Genomic DNA, 18,194 nt, shown 5'->3' with positions numbered 1-18,194 from the left:
ATGTTTCAGCCTCATTGGGTAGCCAAGCTTTGCCACGCGAACCCAAACATACTCTTTTTTTTTTTTTTTCGAATCGCACTTTCGAACCTTTCGCGGGTTCTGTCATTATTCCTTGTAGAGAATAGCTGTCGCTGGATGTGTGATGCTTCCCAAGAGAATCTAATGTGTTCTGTCAAGGTTTGATACTTGGTTAGCAGTGACGCGACGCCTTCGCAAACGACGCCTTTTTAAATTTCGCGTTCTTCTAATACGCGTGACGCGAACGTCGTAGAAATGTGTTACTTTTGTCCCAAGCTATTGTGACATCACGCCAAGAAGCCAATCAGATGCCGGAAGTCTCAAATCTAGACCTCACATCCGGTGAACAATAAAGGCACATTATGAATTTTACATCGCTTGTGCTGGTTGCAGGCAGCAAGTAAGATAGGCACTTTTGCCCATTCCCGTTTTTTCCCTTAGCAGAACCGTAAGTCACTTTGTTAACAAGTGCAGCAATGATTTAGCACTACCCTAAGCCTTCTTCCGCCGCTTGCGTAGTAGCAACGCGTGCTTTTGAGCGAGAGGCCGTAGCGGACACGGGGCCATCGCATCTTCGTCAAGCTGGCCGCGTCAAGCAAACGGCCCGAGAGCTTCAATGTCGATCTACATGGAAACTAAACTACCTGATGCAGTACTGCTCGAGATATTTCTCTATCTTTCTCGTCGAGATCTCGGTGTGGTAGCCAGAGTTTGCAAGCAATGGAGAAGGATTGCGTACGATCCGTCGCTTTGGCGCACCGTCGATCTGAACGAGTTGCTAGCTTGGACTACGATCGATGAAGCGACTTTGTTGATGCTGATAAAAACTCGCTTAGCATCAGCCACAGCGTTAAATCTTGCGGGTTGTTCAGTAACCCCTAAAGTAGCCAAAGAACTGGCAAAAAAATGCCGTCGATTGAAAAGTTTAGTGTCGTTTGGGACCGAGGTAAATACGGAGCACATTCGTGAAAGCATACGAGACTTTCCTACGACGCTCGAATTAATGGATCTTAGATACTCCTGGGGAGATTTCAGTTTTATGAGGAGACTACCAAGACATTTTACAAACGTCAGATACTTGGGGCTTGGTTCAGACGCTGCTGAATGCCTTATTCCTGATATTTTCACAAAGATGCGGTCATTACGCGTCTTCGAGTGTACGGATAGCGAAATCTTGAATGACGATGCGCTGCTCAAAATCTCAACAAACTGCCCGCAACTACAGTCTTTATGTTTAAATGAGTGTAAAAATTTCCACGGAAAACACCTTCGAAAGGTAATGGAAAATTGTCCTCATATAACAAGTTTATTGATACGATTTACAAAGCTCAATGACGTAGCGTTGATGTCCGTAAATTGGGACAGAACAAAGGTGCAGGAACTCGACCTTACGGGGTGCTACTTCGTCACAACTACTGGGCTCTCTAGCGTACTAACACGTCTTCCGAACGTCCGATACTTTAAAATGAATCAATGTGGTTTCCGGCATATTCTACATTTGCGGATATATCAAGAAATCAAACCTACGGCGAAATATTCCAGCTTGGAAACACTAGACCTGAGATGGAATTTTCTTCTTTCGGCGGAGTGTTTAGAAGGTTTGCTTCGCCAAGCACCTAACCTAAGGTACTTGGGGGTGAGCCATTCTCCTAGGATACCCCCGGCGGTTTTGGCAGCGATGCTAAAATTCGTGCCGAACTTGAAGGTGCTAGAGTTTGGACCACTTCGCAAGGAAAGCCTATCCGAAAGCCACCTTGTACCCAACTTAATTCAGTCCTGCCCGTCCCTAGAAGCGGTGTCCCTAATTAACTTCAAGCTGATCGATGATGTGGATGCAAATATGCTACAAGAATTGCGAGGCAAGTGTAAAAACATCAAAGAGGTGAAGCTTTGTAATCCAAGGATTGAGCATGTGGCCATTGGGAACAATGGGGAGACGATAACTGTAGAGAGACTGCTTATCAAGATGGAAAGCCTACTCCCCAGCCCCCATAACACTTTAACAAAGGTAATAAGCTTGACTCACAAATAATATTCAATACCCTTATAAATGTAAATAAAACTGCTAGAGAAGTATTGGTGTATTTAGAGATGAGGAGTTGGAGAGCCTACATAGTCACGCCCTCTGCCCCCTTACCTCTCTGCCACACCCCCTATGTTAGCTTGGTTTTTTTAAATAATGCAAATTATGTGGTGATTTTAATTGTAAAGTAGTTAAGGGTTTGTGTTGTATTGTGTATAATTTGTCATAGCTTTTAAACATCAATAATATCATATCTTGTGGATATAATTCTCTTATGAATCCAGTTTTATTAACTTCTATAAAAGATTAACTGCAATCAGGTTATGTTTATCTGCATATCTATGTGCATATAGCAATTATAGCTTTATGAGCTACACATTTTGAATTCTTTAAATGGTCACAATTGCGACCTTTACAACATCATTCAATCAGAAGCTCAGGTTTTATTGAAAATTCTGGAAAGCTTCACCATCAGCTCAACAATACCAAACATATGTAACATCTTTTAGCCTTAGCAACATTATTTATGCTGGTTGTGTACTAAGGATTTAGGGAGTGAAGTCTTTGATTGTGAAGATTGTTAAGGCTAAATAAGGTGTTTCATTTGTTTCTTTTAATATTCACCCACTAACCATATGTGTTATGTATAAAAAGCATTGCCCTGTAATACCCATTCCTACATCGTGAATAGTATGCACTCAGAATTCTGTAATTAAGGAATGCATAATGACCTTCAATTTATCATAAGGCAGCCTCATCATCTAACTTGCAACATTTATACCCGTTTTGTAACATCAAAAATCAAGTTTCCTATAACTGGTCATTTGGTAAAGGGCAATGTTTTTATGTATTATGCTCTATTGTGAATCACAAGTGACAAAGTTTACTTAGGAATTTGAAGTGCAATGTATCAAAACTTTATATATGGAGATTCTACCATGCCTTTGTCTAGAACATTGTCTGGGATTGATCCAAAGGATCTGCACATATTTCAGTTAAAAAAAATATATATATACATATTTTTAAACTCAATCCACTTAATTGAGCTGAAAAGTTGTGAACTTGACAAATGTTTTTTTTACAAGATATTTAAAAGTCAATGCGATCAGTGGTGCATGAACAAGTGTTTTAAGGAGCTTACTTTTATTTACTGTGCTTTTCCTTAAACAGTGACTGATGGCATCTATTTGTTGCTTCACCAATTCACCTTTTATGCCTATTTGTAAATATACAAGCTTTTGTAGTAAAACTGTACAGCTATTTCAAAACCAACAGGGCACAGCTATTATTATTATTGAAGATCCCACAGTGCTTATCCAGATACATAATATAGAATGTTTTCACTCAGTGGTATGTAGAAGCATTAAGGTAGATAGGTGACAGAGGCATAGCTAAAAAGGGCAGGTCCCAAACATGTTTTAACTGAGATGGCAATTCTACTGTACCAGTAGGGAATTGCTGTTAATAAATCATTACAATCCATTTCTATTGAATATTTTGACAGAGTTATCAGATACACCAGAGAGTTTGTTTCCTGGTTGATCACATAGTACTTATTATAGTCATGTTTTGTAGTGGCAATTTGCCCTTCTTGTTTAATGTTAGCTATGCCTTTGAAAAGAAAAAGATAAAATTATGGTTGCTTACATATTATTTGGGACATACAAGTGAGTAAGAAGTCCTTTAAGAATAAGTAAAGACTAAATATCCTGATTTTAGTATGTTTAGTGCAAAACAACTTTTATTGTTGTTTTGTAGTCAGACTGATTGATTTTTGCAAGGACAAACATATTTGCCACCTTTGAGAGGTGAATACAGGCAACTTGCATAAAGAAGTCATATGACATTTTGGGTGGCCAACTTGTGCAAGCTCAGGGTTGTTACAGCCAAATAACAAAACAAAATGCAAAGTTTTCAGTGCTTGTGAATCAGTTAAAGTGTCTTTGTCTGAAAGGGCCGTCAAGCCTCTCTGGCTTGATAGTTGCAGCCATTTCTGGGGTTTGTTTTGTCTTGAATTTGCTCCCAAAAAAGTCACATGATTTTTTAGGCATAAAGGTTGAAAATGTCGATTTCAAAGCGTCCCTTTGCAGAATAAGAAAAAAAATGTTTACTTTTGAAACAATAAATCGGTGCTAGAAATCATGCTGTTTGTGTAATTTACAATGTAAACAACGTGAAAGCCATAATAACAAACAATAACTTATATCAAGTGTTTATCCATGCATAAAATGCAACTTAGGTATAAGCTACACCCAGATTTCAATACAGAAAAAAGATAAAATACCAAGTCATTTTTCATTGACAATTCATAGCTGTCTACCCAACTTGGACAAAAACTTGTGAAATCAGGTAAAATAAAGTAAATATGTGGAAAACCCCAAGAGAGTGAATGCAGAGATTGTATGTGATGAGGTCCAAAATCTTGTGACACCCGCCCAATTCGGGTGAGTTGACAGCAGCTATGACAATTTTACAAGAAATGTTCAGAAGTATTCAGTGAAATGAAATTTTAAAAAAAAGTATGAAGCAGTATGCTTCAAACTATAAGTTATGTAACTATCAGTAATAACAGGCGAAATCTTTTTGCAAACACAAGAGCTCTTTCACCCAGCCTATTGTAATGGCAAAAATGCTACATACTCAACCCCCTCTTTGTAACTCCATTATCTTACAAACAGGGAGAAAGTCATCTTGCTTGGATGGCAACTGGACTAAGAAAATTCTGTCAAAGTGACATCAAACAACCCACAATCTTGCAACTGGTGCTCATGTCAAACAGCACCATTTCCTAAAACACCATGAAGCATCCAGCAGCCATGTGTGCAATGCACTAGTCATTTGAAACCCCCACCCCCATGGTCCCGGGGAAGTGTGGGGTTAAGGTGGGGTTTTAGAGCACTTTTGAACAAGAATCTGTCCTGAGGGGGTGGGGGAATTGACAGTTTTTTACTCTAAGACTTATCCCCACCGTGGGGGTTTGGGACAAGTGAATAGTGTCACAAGTATCATGTTAGTTTCTGGCTTGAGACTCTTCTGTAGCAAGCAATTCCATGTATCAGCATGTGGCATGCTGCATGGCGACATGTGCAAAAATGAATATTAAAAAAATAATGCCAGATGAAGATGATTTATTTTTCCATCTTTTTTTGTAACTGTTATCTTCATAGTAATTGGTACAAATGTACTCGCTGAAGTGTACTGGCTTTGAAAGATTAAAAAAGCTTATTTCAGAGGACTTGTTGTCGGGTAGTTGCCTATAGTTTGCATCCCAAGGGGAAGGGGCATTTTTCCTGAGACGGTGGGGGCTTTTCCTCGGTTTTGTACAGGGTCAAAGTCTAACCCCCCACCCTCCCCCGGGACCATGGGGGTGGGGGTTTCAATTGACTAGTGCACAAAAAGCACAGCATGTTCAGTGGCAGGTATGCCCGGGGACTTTGATATAAACAAACAGGGGTGATCGTCAGCAAAATCGACTTTACCCCTAAGGGAGGGCACTTTGGGCGTGGCCAACAGAATTTCTTGCCCCTAAGAGATAGCAAATTGGGTGTGGTTGAAAGAATTTTTATGGCAGAATCGAAAAAAAAATAAAAACCTTTAACACCCCCTTAGGAATAGCAATTGATTGAATTTTCTACCCTAAGAGATGGCAAAATCGGAAAAATCCTTCAACAACCCCTAAGATATGGCAGTTTGTCAAAATTGTATACCCTAAAAGATGTGACGATCCACCAAGATCACCCCTGTCTTCTTTTCTGGAGGGTCCCCCCCCCCCCCCCCCCCCGGGGTCAGTTTGGCTGTGTATTTCGCTCACATTGTTTGCATGGGGCTTTAAATTATAATTGCTCAGCAGTGCTCAGACCCCAGTATCTTCATGTCTCCCTTGTACAAGCAAAGACACCCAGACTACGTGTCAACAACCACAGGTTCATAATCATCTGGTTCACTGTCAAAGTCCCACTGAAATGTCTTAGTTAGGTGCTGCTTGAAGCGCTTTGCTTTTGTTGCCAACGTAGAATCAGCTTCAGGAGATGAATCAAGGTTTGAGAAAAATTCCTGAAAAAAAAAAACAGTCCTGTGAATCAGATTTGTTTTAAGCATAACCTTTAAGTAAATACTTACTTTAGCGACGCTAACCCAGGGATGAATGCCATTTTTATCCAATCAAATATCAGGATAGCCGTATTTATCCCTGGGTTAGTGCTAACCTGATATCTAGGAACCCGGCCCCAGGATGCTTATTAAATTTTTTTGGATATAAACAATGATAATGTAATCAGCCTGTTGGCGATCTTTGCCCCCTTTCCAAAACATAAAAGAAAAAAAAATTGGTTCTCAAAGACACATGCATGCACACAATTAATACCCTACTATACCACATAAAGCAGATGAAGTTGTTTCTGTTTCTCTTTTTTCTTGATAAGCAATTCCATAACAGCAAGGCCAGTGGGGAAGGGGGGGCTAGGATAATGGGCATGATGGGAAATATTTATTACCTAAAACTGCAATCGTGCATAATACCTGTAATGTGACAGTCAGGAAGTTATTTCTGGTAACAATGTCAACAAAGAAATCTTTTGGGGCCTCTTTTAGCTGGAAGTATAGAACACCTGAGGGAGATGAAAACAATAATATGAGCCACAAACTTAACAGAATCCCAAATATGGAACTCTTGCAAAGTCACTCAAATTTTGGCAGCAAAAAATGGCACTCCAAAACGGTCATTACTTATAGGAAATAGACAAAGTATTGTTCTTTTCCTAATTTTTTGGAACGCTAAAATGCAGAAGATTTGATGTTTCATGTGGGAGAAGAAATCAGAGAGTTGGTAAGTATGCATGATGCTAAAAGAATAGTTTAAAAGTAGTTTTTAAAACTTTCTTTACAGTTTGATCTCCAAAGTTCAATCCTCGAACCTTGTCATTGTGCAAAAAACCTATTCCCCAATCTGCTTAATATTCTCTACTTAGTTTTAACAAGAACCACATGGCCATTTAGGTACATTTCCTGACCAAACCATCACCTAATGTCAGTACCTAACATACACTTTCAATAACTCAATCACTATTGACAACTTTTATCCTCTATCAATCTATCATCAAACCATAGCTCTACCTGCAAAACTATAAGGTTTATTAACCACTGAATCAAGATTAGAAGTGCCATATAGATAATAATAAAGAATTGTTCACTTCCTGTGAAAAAATATAACAAGTTAAGCCTTTATGCCTTAGAACTTGGAGTAATTTGTGAGAAGTGGTAAGAATACTATTACTAAAAGTGTAGGCTTTGGTGTATTTTAAGGGAACCCAAGAAAATAAAATCTTAATTTAAAGGGACACTTGCATTAGCCTTTTGAGATCTAAAAAAATTTTATTAAATTTTATTTTGAATTTTAATATTCATCCTCTAAGGTCTCCATGAAAATATCTTGGCTGGGTTAACTCTGCATTTTTCATTTTTTATAGGGACCTTCATAATAATATTAAAGAAAAGGCTGTAGTTGTAAGATTTTTAGTAACAAAATGTTGAAGTACCCTGTCTATCTATTCTTACCTATCAACTCTGTAAAAAGGTCTGGGTGCTTGCACAGGGCATCATCACATGTACACAGTATGTTCAAAAGTCTTTTCCAGTGTTCAAAGCCATCATAAACTATGAATAAATAAGAACAGTCACATTTAAGATCAGGGGCGGTGGGATGGTCCCATAAGTGGGAGGGAAAAAGTTGTGGAGGGGTGGGTAGTGGTTTCAGGGGGAGGGATTGTTGGTTGTTTCAGGGGGGAGGGGTGGGTGGTGGTTTCAAGTTCTTAAGCGCTATTTATAAGAACAGGGAAATAAACTAGGTTTTTATGCAAGAGATTGTTCAAGACTGTTCAACAAATTTGTTATTGGTTGCATATGCACCGCTTGAAACCTGTTGGTTTAAACAAAGCATTCATAAATAAAGAAACATCTGCTCAGAAAAGTGAGTGTGAGTGTGTGTAGGGGGGTGCTGCCCCTCCCCTTCCGCCGCCCCTGAAGATCCTCAGCAGATAATTAGTACTGGCTTAGTCAAAAGGGCACAGAAATAATGTATGGGCAAAGTCCCCTGGACATTCATTGACATTTTTTTCAACTTAAAATTACCGAAGTCAATGCACGGTCTGCTTTTTTCAATATTTATGGAGCTGTGCAAGTCAATAAAGTCTGGGTGGAAGGATGACTTAACCTATACTAAGCATGTCCCTTTTACAGTGAGTGTTTGGGTTAAAGAAAACACCAAAACCTACCTTGGCCTAAAAGAAAACACACAAATGCAAATTGTAGTTCTCCAAGGATTTCTTTTTTATCTGTAAAAAAAAATATTTTTATCAGGACTATGACACATCAAGAGGAGTATCTAGCAAGTGAGTAAAATATAAATGTAAAGGAAAACCTGATTATTGTAAATTGTGCTGATAATAGCCCCTTAGCATAAAGCATTTGGAGTCCCAGGGAGAATTAAACGTTTTTGTTTTTAGATCAATTTTGTTTTGGAGTTTGACAACCTAATACCCAAAAATAGTGGTAGTGATGGGTACCTCGAAAGTTTCACAAAAGTTTCTTAAAGTCTCTGCATCTTGGTATGTTTTACGTAAGCCTTGAAGTCTTGTTTTTTATTTTAGGGGTCTTGGAGCCTCATTTTTTATACCATGGTCTCAGAGTTTCGCATTTTGCTTCTGTTTTTTACTATATAAAGTTTATGCTGAGGAAATGAAGACACAACGGTTCTGTCAGGACTAGCCTGATATGTAGGAAATCAGACTCACAACAAGGAAACAAAACATGTGACGATTCGTCTGTATTGTGATTATCTTGAGTGGTCTTGCTGATCTTTATCTTTATTTCCAGTTTTATCAGGAGACAATCAAAGCTCAGGCTCAGATCCCAAAATTTGACAAAATTCTCGGGCTCAGGTTCTGAAACGTGTATCTTGGCGCCTGATCAAGTTTTGGATTCACCCATTGCTACCCCTAAAAATACCTTTCAGCTTTTGTAGCATGCACTCCAGAGCAAAGCTTGAGTCAATACTGTACTTGGTGACCTCAACAGGACAAGCCCCAGCAGGATATTTACACTTGGGTATCTTAGTAAACTTTATTCTACTTTTTTCATTTTGCTGTAAGGACACATTAAGAGTTGGTTTATCAATATCCATTTGGGAACTTCCATCATCTGGGCTGTCTTCAGACTGGATTTGAGTGACGGAGGATATCTGGCCACAGTCTGGCTGAAGTCTGGCTAATATGTTGGCTGATATGTGGCTGGTAAGTGATAGCCACTTTTTGTGGTTTTCAAAAGGGTATGGGCCAAGATAGGTGTCAAGCTCTTTCATCCCTGTGTAATAAAAAATTGTAATGTTTTTGTTATTATAAGTTAAACGAAACTAACAATATTATACAAAAACTAAATATAAAACTAATAATACTATAATGCTAAAAGCGAAATACTGAAACTTATATCAAAAGCTATATTAAAAATGGTAAATTATAATAAAACTATAAATTCTATAAGACTACAATAAAACTAATAATACTATAGTACTAAAAGCTAACAGAAATGAGTAAAACTTTATAATATTTAAAGCTATATTATTAATGGCAAACTATAATAAACCTATAAATACTATAAGACTATAATAAAACTAATAACACTATAATACTAATAAGTCAAGAGAAATATATAAATACAAACTAAATTCCTACCTGTCAACCCAAGAAAATCTCAAGGATTGGGGAATTTTTTTGGGGGGGAGGGTGGGACGGGTGAGTAAACCCTTACAGGCATTAACAATACAGAAAGCTCTCGCACACAAATTCACTTATAGGATAGGGAATTATTGTTAATAGAAAATAAGCTAAATGTTGATTTTCTATAAAATAATTATTCAGATGTGATAAAGCCGCTAAAAGGCAGGTAAAACCTGGTGCCCGACACGAGAGAGCAGGAGAAGTGGTCCAAAATCTTGAGACTTCTACCTAATGCAGGAGAGTTGACAGGTATATATAAATGTTTCTTTGAATAAAAGTGCCTTTTTAAAACTAGATATTGAGCAAGTGTCCTTTTTTGTTTGACAGACCGATCCACAATTTAGGCAGGTTCGTACCATTGATTTGCTGAGTGGGATGCGCAGTCATAGGTATCTTATGGAAAAAGCCTAGTATTTGAAGATTCCTTTATAAGAAATGACTTTTTGGCCGCCAAGGGGGGTGCGCGCACCCCCTTTTGTTCTCGCCTGCTAGGAACTGTAACTTAAAATGATCAATTGCCAAAGGAATTAGATTATTTAAAATGCACCTGAGCATTATAACATTGTTTGACTCCAGATCTTACATACCCAGCCTGTATTTCTTCAAATCCTCCTCACTTGTTTTTTCATTCACCAAATCTTCTATCGCAGGATCCCACTTTCTGACAACAATATCTCCTTTTTTCGTGACACAAAAAAAACCAGTGCGAGGAGCAGCATTGCCTTCTCTATTCACAGCGCTGTAAAACACAAAATGTATCCCCGGTGGAACCATTTTCACGCCTTTGAACCGAGGTCCAACTTCCCACGAATTGCAATCGATGCCAAACTCTGTCCCTTGGGGAACGTCGAGGCAAAGAATAAAAGCGCCCTCTTCAAAGCGCTTTTTGGCGAGGACGGGATCCATGGTGGGGTTATCTTACTATAAAGTGAAAATAGGGAGAAAACGTCAAAATATCGTCGAGACTCATGCTGGCCGCCATCTTGGACGTTTGTTTTTTGGTAGACTGGAACGGGAGCTTGGCGAGCGCGCAAAGAGAATGACACAGGATTCCCGAAATCGCAGTTGTTGTATGAAAATGGTGTGGTATGACGCTTTTATGCGGCCACGTTTCACTGTATCGAAACTGTATCGATATATATTGGTTCGAATAAAAGGATTCTACGCGCAGAGTATTTTGTGCGTGGGTGTGGGTGTGTGTGTTTAATTGATATCACAATGAAGGGGAGGGGGGGGGGGGGGGGAGTTGAACTGCAAAGAATGTATGAGAAAGCCCATCATGTAGGCTAAAGCCCCCTGGTCTCCCATCTGCGTGGCCCCTGATGAATACACCCTCGGCAAATCCTTGCTTCGTAAATATGAGATTTTGGGCGTGGAGATCTTGCATGCGTTTAGGCATTTTACGTTTGTTTGTCTGTTTGTGTGAGAGTGTTATTTTATTTTGAGTGCATAATCTTTCTTCTGCTTCGCCTTCTCTCTATACTTACCTACACGTGCAAAACGAAACCGTGCGAGGCGTTACGTAACAACATTACAAAGAAACACAATCAATGAAAATACAAACACAAGTCTATTATTCGAGGAACTGGGGGGACGCTTATCCTATGAATCTATATCAATAAAAAGGCAAAAAAAATGTTTGGAAGCGACCCAATAAAATCAATTCTAACGGCCTTCACAAGGTTTGTCCGGGGTAAAAGGTCAAATACCAAAGAAGTTCATGGTTTACTAGTAATAGGATTAGTGTCTATCATTCTATAAAAAGATCAGACAGAGTTATTCTGATTACAAATCCGATAATATCTGTCAAGGAGAGAAAATTCTGTCTTAAAAGCCTTCCATTGGGCACCAAAAACAGTATTATTTTTTCTCGGAAGACTCGAAAGATCTTAAACTATTCACATATGCATGATTTTAGAATGCCTACTACCCTCGGCAAATCCTCTGTTTTTAATACGTTTGGACTTGCTTTTTTGCGTTTGTTTTTCTGCTTTTGTAGGTAAGAGAGTATATTTTATTTTGAGTGCATATAATCTTTCGTCAGTTTAGCCTTTCCACCAGACTTCTCTATATCCGTTATCATATATTGCACGTGCAAAAAACAAAACTCTGCGTGCCATTACGTAACAAAATACCAAAGAAACACTAGCAATGAAAACACAAGCACAAACCTATATAATAATAATAATAATAATAATAATAATAATAATAATAATAATAATAATAATAATAATAATAATAATAATAATAATAATAATAATAATAATAATAATAATAATAATAATAATAATAATAATAATAATAATTATAATTTTATTATTTATATAGCGCAAAATTCAATATCTATATGATCTAATGCGCTTTACAACAACTAAAAATTATATGTGCTAAAACTAAGCTAAAACTACTAACTATACTATACTAACTATACTTAAATGATATATCATCTAAAAATATGCCAAATTAAATAAATGAGTCTTTAAAAATTTCTTGAAAGTTAAAATACATGTCGCTGCCCTAACGTGTTGTGGTAGTGAGTTCCATACCACTGGGGCCGCAACCTGGAAGGCACGGTCCCCAGTGGTTTTGCCTGTCCTAATGCTAGACCTTTCTAAGATATTACTCTTTGTTGATGTAAGATTGTAATTCGACTGCCTAGCCTTTATTAGGTCGCTGAGGTAAGCGGGAGCAATGCCATGTAATGCTTTAAATGTAATAAGAGCTTATATTTCCAGGAACCAGGAACTGTTATCAGTATTCTTTTTTTAGCTGGCAAGAGATGGTTGAAAAATGACCCAACAATGCCAAAAAATAACATTTCTTCTTAACAAAGTTGTTTGTCCAGAACAACAAAGGTCATGTCCTGGTTTTATTAAATTATTGTCAAAGAAAGAAACCACACTAGACCAGCTTATCCGGATGACAAATCTAATAATATATGTCAAGAAGAAAAAAACTTGCCTGCCTATATCGCGTATTGTCACAACACTTCCCTTTTTTACAGATTCCCCGTTTTAGAGATTCTCCTTTTTAGTCTTTCACGCTTTAGAGATTCCCCGTTTTAGTATTCCCCGTTTTATCGTTCCCCGTTCCCGTTTTAGAGATAGCCCTTCGAGCCACAAAGACTGGTACCAGTAACAGTAACGCTCGTAGAAGTGTTGATTGCCAATCCCAACCACAACGGATGAAAAAATAAAGAATTTCTATGATAGCGTCACGATCAAATACTGAGTGATATAGGAAACAATAAATCAATACGCTGAAGGGGGCCTACTACAGCTCGGGTCCTGTATCGTCTACTTATCCGTCGGTTGCCATGACATTTCACCCTTCGATATTTTTTTTTTTGTAATATCCGCGGAAAAAGGATAAAAATAAGGGGAAAAAAATAGTCGGTAATGGGTTTAACTTTGAGTTCCTCCCAGAATCCCCCCTAGACCGGTTATGGGTCGGCAGGGAGAATAGACGATTATAGAGCCCTTTGTTTACCCGTCCGTGGTCACGAACGCATGCACCGGTCACGAGACATCGACCAGAAGTGGCTTGCATTGCACCATAACACATGACCACAAACACAAAGATTTTTTTTCTGCCAAATGCACATATCTGTTACTAAAAGATACCCACTGACTTGTGAGGGCTCAATGTCCATACTTTTTCACGTGATTGATTTCGCGATATTTGCTGAACGACACACGTTCTCACTTCGCACTTGGGTAAATATAACATACTCCTGTTAAAACAAGCGTTATGATTGGCCATCGAACAAAAGAGCTCTAAGTACACAACTTTTCATTGGCCGAGCTAAGTGCTAACACACGTTCTTGAATTTTGATTATTTTTCTTCGTACCCCAAGACTATTTTTTTCACGCGATCTTTCGTCAGTAGTTGAAATATCCGCCGAACGGATGTGTTTGTGGTGCAGACCGCGTTGATGCAAATTACTAGGTCTTAGCATACCAAAGGCAATTTTTTTTTTTTTTGCGGCCGTAACAGTTGCGGCTATTTGATAGCTTTTTCGAATCAAGTTTCATTCATTCGTGGAGCGGAAGAGGCTCTCATTTCCGACCACATACGGCAATCTGCTGAAAGGGGTTGTCAGTTGTTGGATCGTCGAGTACCGGCTATCTGAACAAACCGCTTTAGCTGATGGGTGGTATTAGTATAATTCCACTGGGACTAAAGTTTTCTGGCGGTTGTTAGAGTGAACGCAAAACCCGTGACAGCAACTGGGATAGTGATGGTTCCCCTGCGACATCAAGCTGGCAATCGTACATAAAGTCAACCAACTCTAGAGTTATGATTGTTTAAAAAACTAAATAGACTTCTTGGACTAGGGGAGAGACTAATTTGAGGATGGCATCCGTGCAAGTTGCGGTTCGCGCTCGCCCGCTAAACAAAAGGTAAGCTTAATAAATAAAGTGTTCGACTTTTCGAAGTGCACTGTTCGATTTTGATTAAAAATTTGCACTGTTTGGGTGTATTGATGACCAGATACTAACCAGTAATCCGTACAGGGAGATGGATATGAAATCTAAGTGTATTCTTAAGATGAATGGAAGAAAAACAACAATCTTCAACACCAAAGTAAGCAACCATAGATCTATCACAATATCAAATGTAACCACGAGTTGCTTCGTTAAACTTTTTATCCATTTAAAATAGCTTCTTTTCTTTCTATACATCCATTACCCGATTATTCAGTGTTTATGATCTTGAAACGATCGCCAGACAATGCATTGTTATCATTATAGAAATCAGTGTAAATCTAAAATGGCCCTCTAACGATCTTGCAAGTCACACCATCAAAACTTCCTACTGTATCTTGTAGATTATCTTTTCAGCTCTGCGCCTCATTATGTCCAATTGCTTTGATTACGTAAGAACAACCAGCATTCTGTGTAGGATCATTTTCTTGGTCTGTCAGTGGGTATCAAATGTCCACTTTGTTTTGGACAAAGACAATTCCCAATAAAAGTCAAGTGTATTCATGTTTAGACGAATATCAATTTTCCTGAGATATAAGTAAACAGAAACATAAAAAAATCCCTGTCTTCCTAAACACAGTAGTTACAATTATTTTTGTTTGGGGTTTATTTTTACCATCAAACTGTTTTAATTATCTTTTTGCTTTTTGTACAGTAATTTATGTGTCAAGACCATTTTATCTACATATGTTATTATCATTCTATCTGATTTTATTTACATATCCTTATGTGACGAACATTCATAAGGTATAGTGGAAATTGATAATGAGCAAAATTGTCTTTTCTATTTTTTTAACTGATGAAAATGATACATAAGAATCATGAATTATTGGTGGAATTAGGATTTATTAAGTGCCTATTATCTCATTTGTGTAAAAAAGAATCAAAAGTCATGTTTGGGCAGGGATGTGGTGGGTAGTGGAGATTTTTATAGATTGTGTTTGGATTAATTTTAACTTTTTTCCTGCTAAAAAAACAATTTTACTTAAACAAAGAGTTTACAAGTAAGCACTTGCAGTTCTTTTTGAAAATAGAATATGTTTTGCTTGCCTAAACAATTTTCTTGAATAAGACTTAAAAAAGTTTATATTTTTTCATAAGGAGAGTTGGTCTTGTGTTTACTTCAAATTCTCATTAATATTTCATTGTTTGCATGTTGATCCCTCATTTGTCCTCTTTCAAGTTTGTTTAAAAATGTTTTTTTTTTCTTGCTCTTCGCATTGAACTAGAGATTTTTCTATATTGTATGCCATCATAGCTGTTTTATTTCAGGGAGTATTGGTAACCATGGCGATGTTATCCTCTGTCAGGAATTGTTAGTTTAGAAACCTCTAGAATATTATTCAAGTCGTTTCTTGTAACATCCATCAAACACATCAAGGAGAACGCCTGTGGTTATATTTTAACAGTAATGTATGCATAAAAGCACCACTCAAAGGTGATATTTTGGAAATGTTGCATATTCTTTGTTTTTATAAATATTGGAAATAATAACTCATAATTTGAACAAGATACTTGAGATTTTAAATTTGGAAAGACAGTTTTTTGCTGATAGAAGGTTGAGGGAGGACAGGAAACCAACTAAGCTGAAAATGTCACAGCACTTTTTCATAGCTAAAAAACACCGGGTAAACGCCTGAAAGCAGGCTATGATACCAAAGGGGATTCCATCATACAAAAAGATGAAATAACTTCAGTGTGTGTGTATCCTTTTGCGTAGAGTTTCCTATTCAGTATGTATACTGTAGGTATGCATAAAAGATTTTTGATATCTTTTTCTACTGATCTAGCTATATGGAGAGGCTGGGATTGAGAGCGACAAAGCTAAGGAGATGTCTAAAGAATTTTTGTACGATTATTCATACTGGTCTGTCAATCGCAATGATCCACACTACACAAACCAGGACACGGTAAGTTGCTTGCTTTATAAAGGAGACTATCCTAGCCTCTCAGAAATATATCTATAAGACATACAGAATTAGTTATTTTTGTAGGGTGTGACAGGCAGCCAAACCAACAATTATGTAGAAAAGAGGGCTAACATAGGAAAACTATTAAGGTGAAGGGGAAGTGGAGAGGTAGTGGAGGGGAAGGGGAAGGGGAGGGTCAAGGGGAAGAGGGAGGGGGGAAAGGGAGAGGGGGAGGGGAGCGTCAAGGTGAAGGGGCAGGTCAAGGGGAAGGGGAGGAGGGAGGGGAAGAGGAGGCTGAAGGGGAGGGGGAAGGGGTGGTTGAAGAAGAAGGGGAAAGGGAGGGTGAAGGGGAGGGCAAGGGGGAGGGGAGGGGGAGGGTGAAGGGGAGAGCAAGGGGAAGGGGAGGGTAAAGGGGAAGGGGAAGGTAAGGGGAGGGGGAGGGTGAATGGAAGGGTGAAGGGGAAGGGGAGGGCAAGGGGAAGGGGAGCGGAAGGGGAAGGAAAGGGGAGGGGGAGGGTAAAGGTGAAGGGGAGGGGGAAGGGATGGTTTGAGAAGATGGGGAAGGGGAGGGTGAAGGGGGAGGGGAATGGGAGGGCAAGGAAAATGGGAAAGTGAAGGGGAGGTGCAAGGGGAAGGGGAACGGGAGGGTGAAGGGGAGCGAATGGGGAAGGAAAAGGGGATGGGGAGGGTAAAGGGGAAGGGGAGGGGGAAGGGAGGGGAGGGGAAGGGAAAGGGAGGGGGAAGGGGAGCGAATGGGGAAGGAAAAGGGGAAGGAAAGGGGATGGGGAGGGTAAAGGGGAAGGGGAGGGTGAAGGGGAGGGGAAGGGGAGGGGGAAGGGGAGCGAATGGGGAAGGAAAAGGGGATGGGGAGGGTAAAGGGGAAGGGGAGGGGGAAGGGAGGGGAGGGGAGGGGAAGGGGAGGGGGAAGGGGAACGAATGGGGAAGGAAAAGGGGAAGGAAAGGGGATGGGGAGGGTAAAGGGGAAGGGGAGGGGGAAGGGAGGGGTTGAGGTAACAAAAATAGAATAGAAAACAGAAGCAGAAAATATATAAACACCAGGCATAAATCTTGGCCAGCCTACTTCTCTTGCTATTTATTTATTTATTTACTAACTCACTTGCTCGCTCGCTGGCTCGCTCACTCACTTTATTTATTTATTTATTTACTTACTTACTTACTTAGTTACTTACTTACTTACTTACTTACTTACTTACTTACTTACTTACTTACTTATTTATTTATTTATTTATTTATTTATTTATTTATTTATTTATTTATTTATTTATTTATTTATTTATTTTTTAGACAGGCCTGTGCCTTTGACCAATAGCTGTCAACCCAACTTGGACAGAAATCTTGTGAAATTGGGTGAAAAACAGTAAATATGTGAAAAAACCCAAAAGAGCCAATGAGGGTGAATACAGAGAATGTGTGTACATTTTCACAAAATTAGGCTTGTGATGAGGTCCAAAATCTTGTGACACCCACCTAATGTTGAAGAGTTGACAGCTATGATGACCAGAGGGCGCATAAAATTTGAAACTGGACTATTAAAGAATGGCAAAAAACAGGCATTTGTTAATGTAAAAATCAAGATGCATGTTACTACTGTTCATGTTACTACTGCTATATGTTGCTGTAGGTTATTAGATGACCATAGTATGGGATGTTGTATTTCTTGTTTGATGTTGATGATTTTTTCAGGTGTTTGACGACCTTGGCATGGGTGTTCTACAAGCTGCATATGAAGGGTATAACACATGCATGTTTGCATACGGGCAGACTAGTGCTGGCAAGACCTATACAATGATGGGGACTAATGTAAGTTAGATACCACAAGAGAAAATTTGGGTAAAGGAGTCCTATAACTCTTAAATAATTTTGTAGCCTCAACCAACCATTTTAGCATTACAACAACAGGAGATGATACATGGGGGGTAACAGAGGCATAAAACACTTAAATAATTTGGTGTCTTAGTCTACAAT

The 18,194-nt window shown here is 38.7% G+C and overlaps 3 protein-coding genes across 3 annotated transcripts in view; 2 read left to right on the top strand and 1 right to left on the bottom strand.

Moving 5' to 3' along the window:
• Positions 1-356: 356 nt before the first annotated feature.
• Positions 357-4,183, top strand: LOC5520820 (F-box/LRR-repeat protein 2). Its single transcript, XM_001640595.3, has one exon. The coding sequence runs from the start codon at positions 635-637 to the stop codon at positions 2,048-2,050; it is 1,416 nt and encodes a 471-aa protein (XP_001640645.1). The 5' UTR covers positions 357-634; the 3' UTR covers positions 2,051-4,183.
• LOC5520819 (protein AAR2 homolog) lies at positions 3,168-10,827 on the bottom strand. Its single transcript, XM_032365823.2, has 6 exons — positions 10,398-10,827; positions 9,044-9,397; positions 8,311-8,370; positions 7,595-7,693; positions 6,560-6,648; positions 3,168-6,094 (listed from the first exon to the last, which is right to left on the bottom strand). The coding sequence occupies exons 1-6, from the start codon at positions 10,714-10,716 to the stop codon at positions 5,945-5,947; spliced, it is 1,071 nt and encodes a 356-aa protein (XP_032221714.2). The 5' UTR covers positions 10,717-10,827; the 3' UTR covers positions 3,168-5,944.
• A 2,825-nt stretch (positions 10,828-13,652) lies between these two features.
• The window catches only part of LOC5520818 (kinesin-like protein KIF16B), a 34,266-nt gene continuing 29,724 nt past the window's right edge, over positions 13,653-18,194 (top strand). The window contains exons 1-4 of the mRNA XM_048729747.1: positions 13,653-14,214; positions 14,329-14,398; positions 16,089-16,208; positions 17,913-18,029. Coding sequence (XP_048585704.1) covers positions 14,168-14,214; positions 14,329-14,398; positions 16,089-16,208; positions 17,913-18,029 — 354 coding nt within the window. The 5' untranslated portion in view covers positions 13,653-14,167. The remainder of the gene's footprint in view (positions 14,215-14,328; positions 14,399-16,088; positions 16,209-17,912; positions 18,030-18,194) is intronic.

Source organism: Nematostella vectensis, chromosome 7 (assembly GCF_932526225.1).
Source record: "Nematostella vectensis chromosome 7, jaNemVect1.1, whole genome shotgun sequence".
Lineage (NCBI taxonomy): Eukaryota > Metazoa > Cnidaria > Anthozoa > Actiniaria > Edwardsiidae > Nematostella > Nematostella vectensis.
Note: the sequence above shows the minus strand (reverse complement) of the source record. Positions and strands in the feature narration are given on the sequence as shown.

Bases quoted from the DNA above. Each gene is read 5' to 3' on its own strand.
- LOC5520819 (XM_032365823.2), bottom strand. From the start codon at position 10,716: ATGGATCCCGTCCTCGCCAAAAAGCGCTTTGAAGAGGGCGCTTTTATT. The intron at 8,371-9,043 runs GTATTTTTAGGG...TTTTTTTTACAG, and splicing joins CATGCTACAAAAGCTGAAAG to ATAAAAAAGAAATCCTTGGA. The intron at 7,694-8,310 runs GTAGGTTTTGGT...ATTTATTCATAG, and splicing joins GTGTTTTCTTTTAGGCCAAG to TTTATGATGGCTTTGAACAC.
- LOC5520820 (XM_001640595.3), top strand. From the start codon at position 635: ATGTCGATCTACATGGAAACTAAACTACCTGATGCAGTACTGCTCGAG.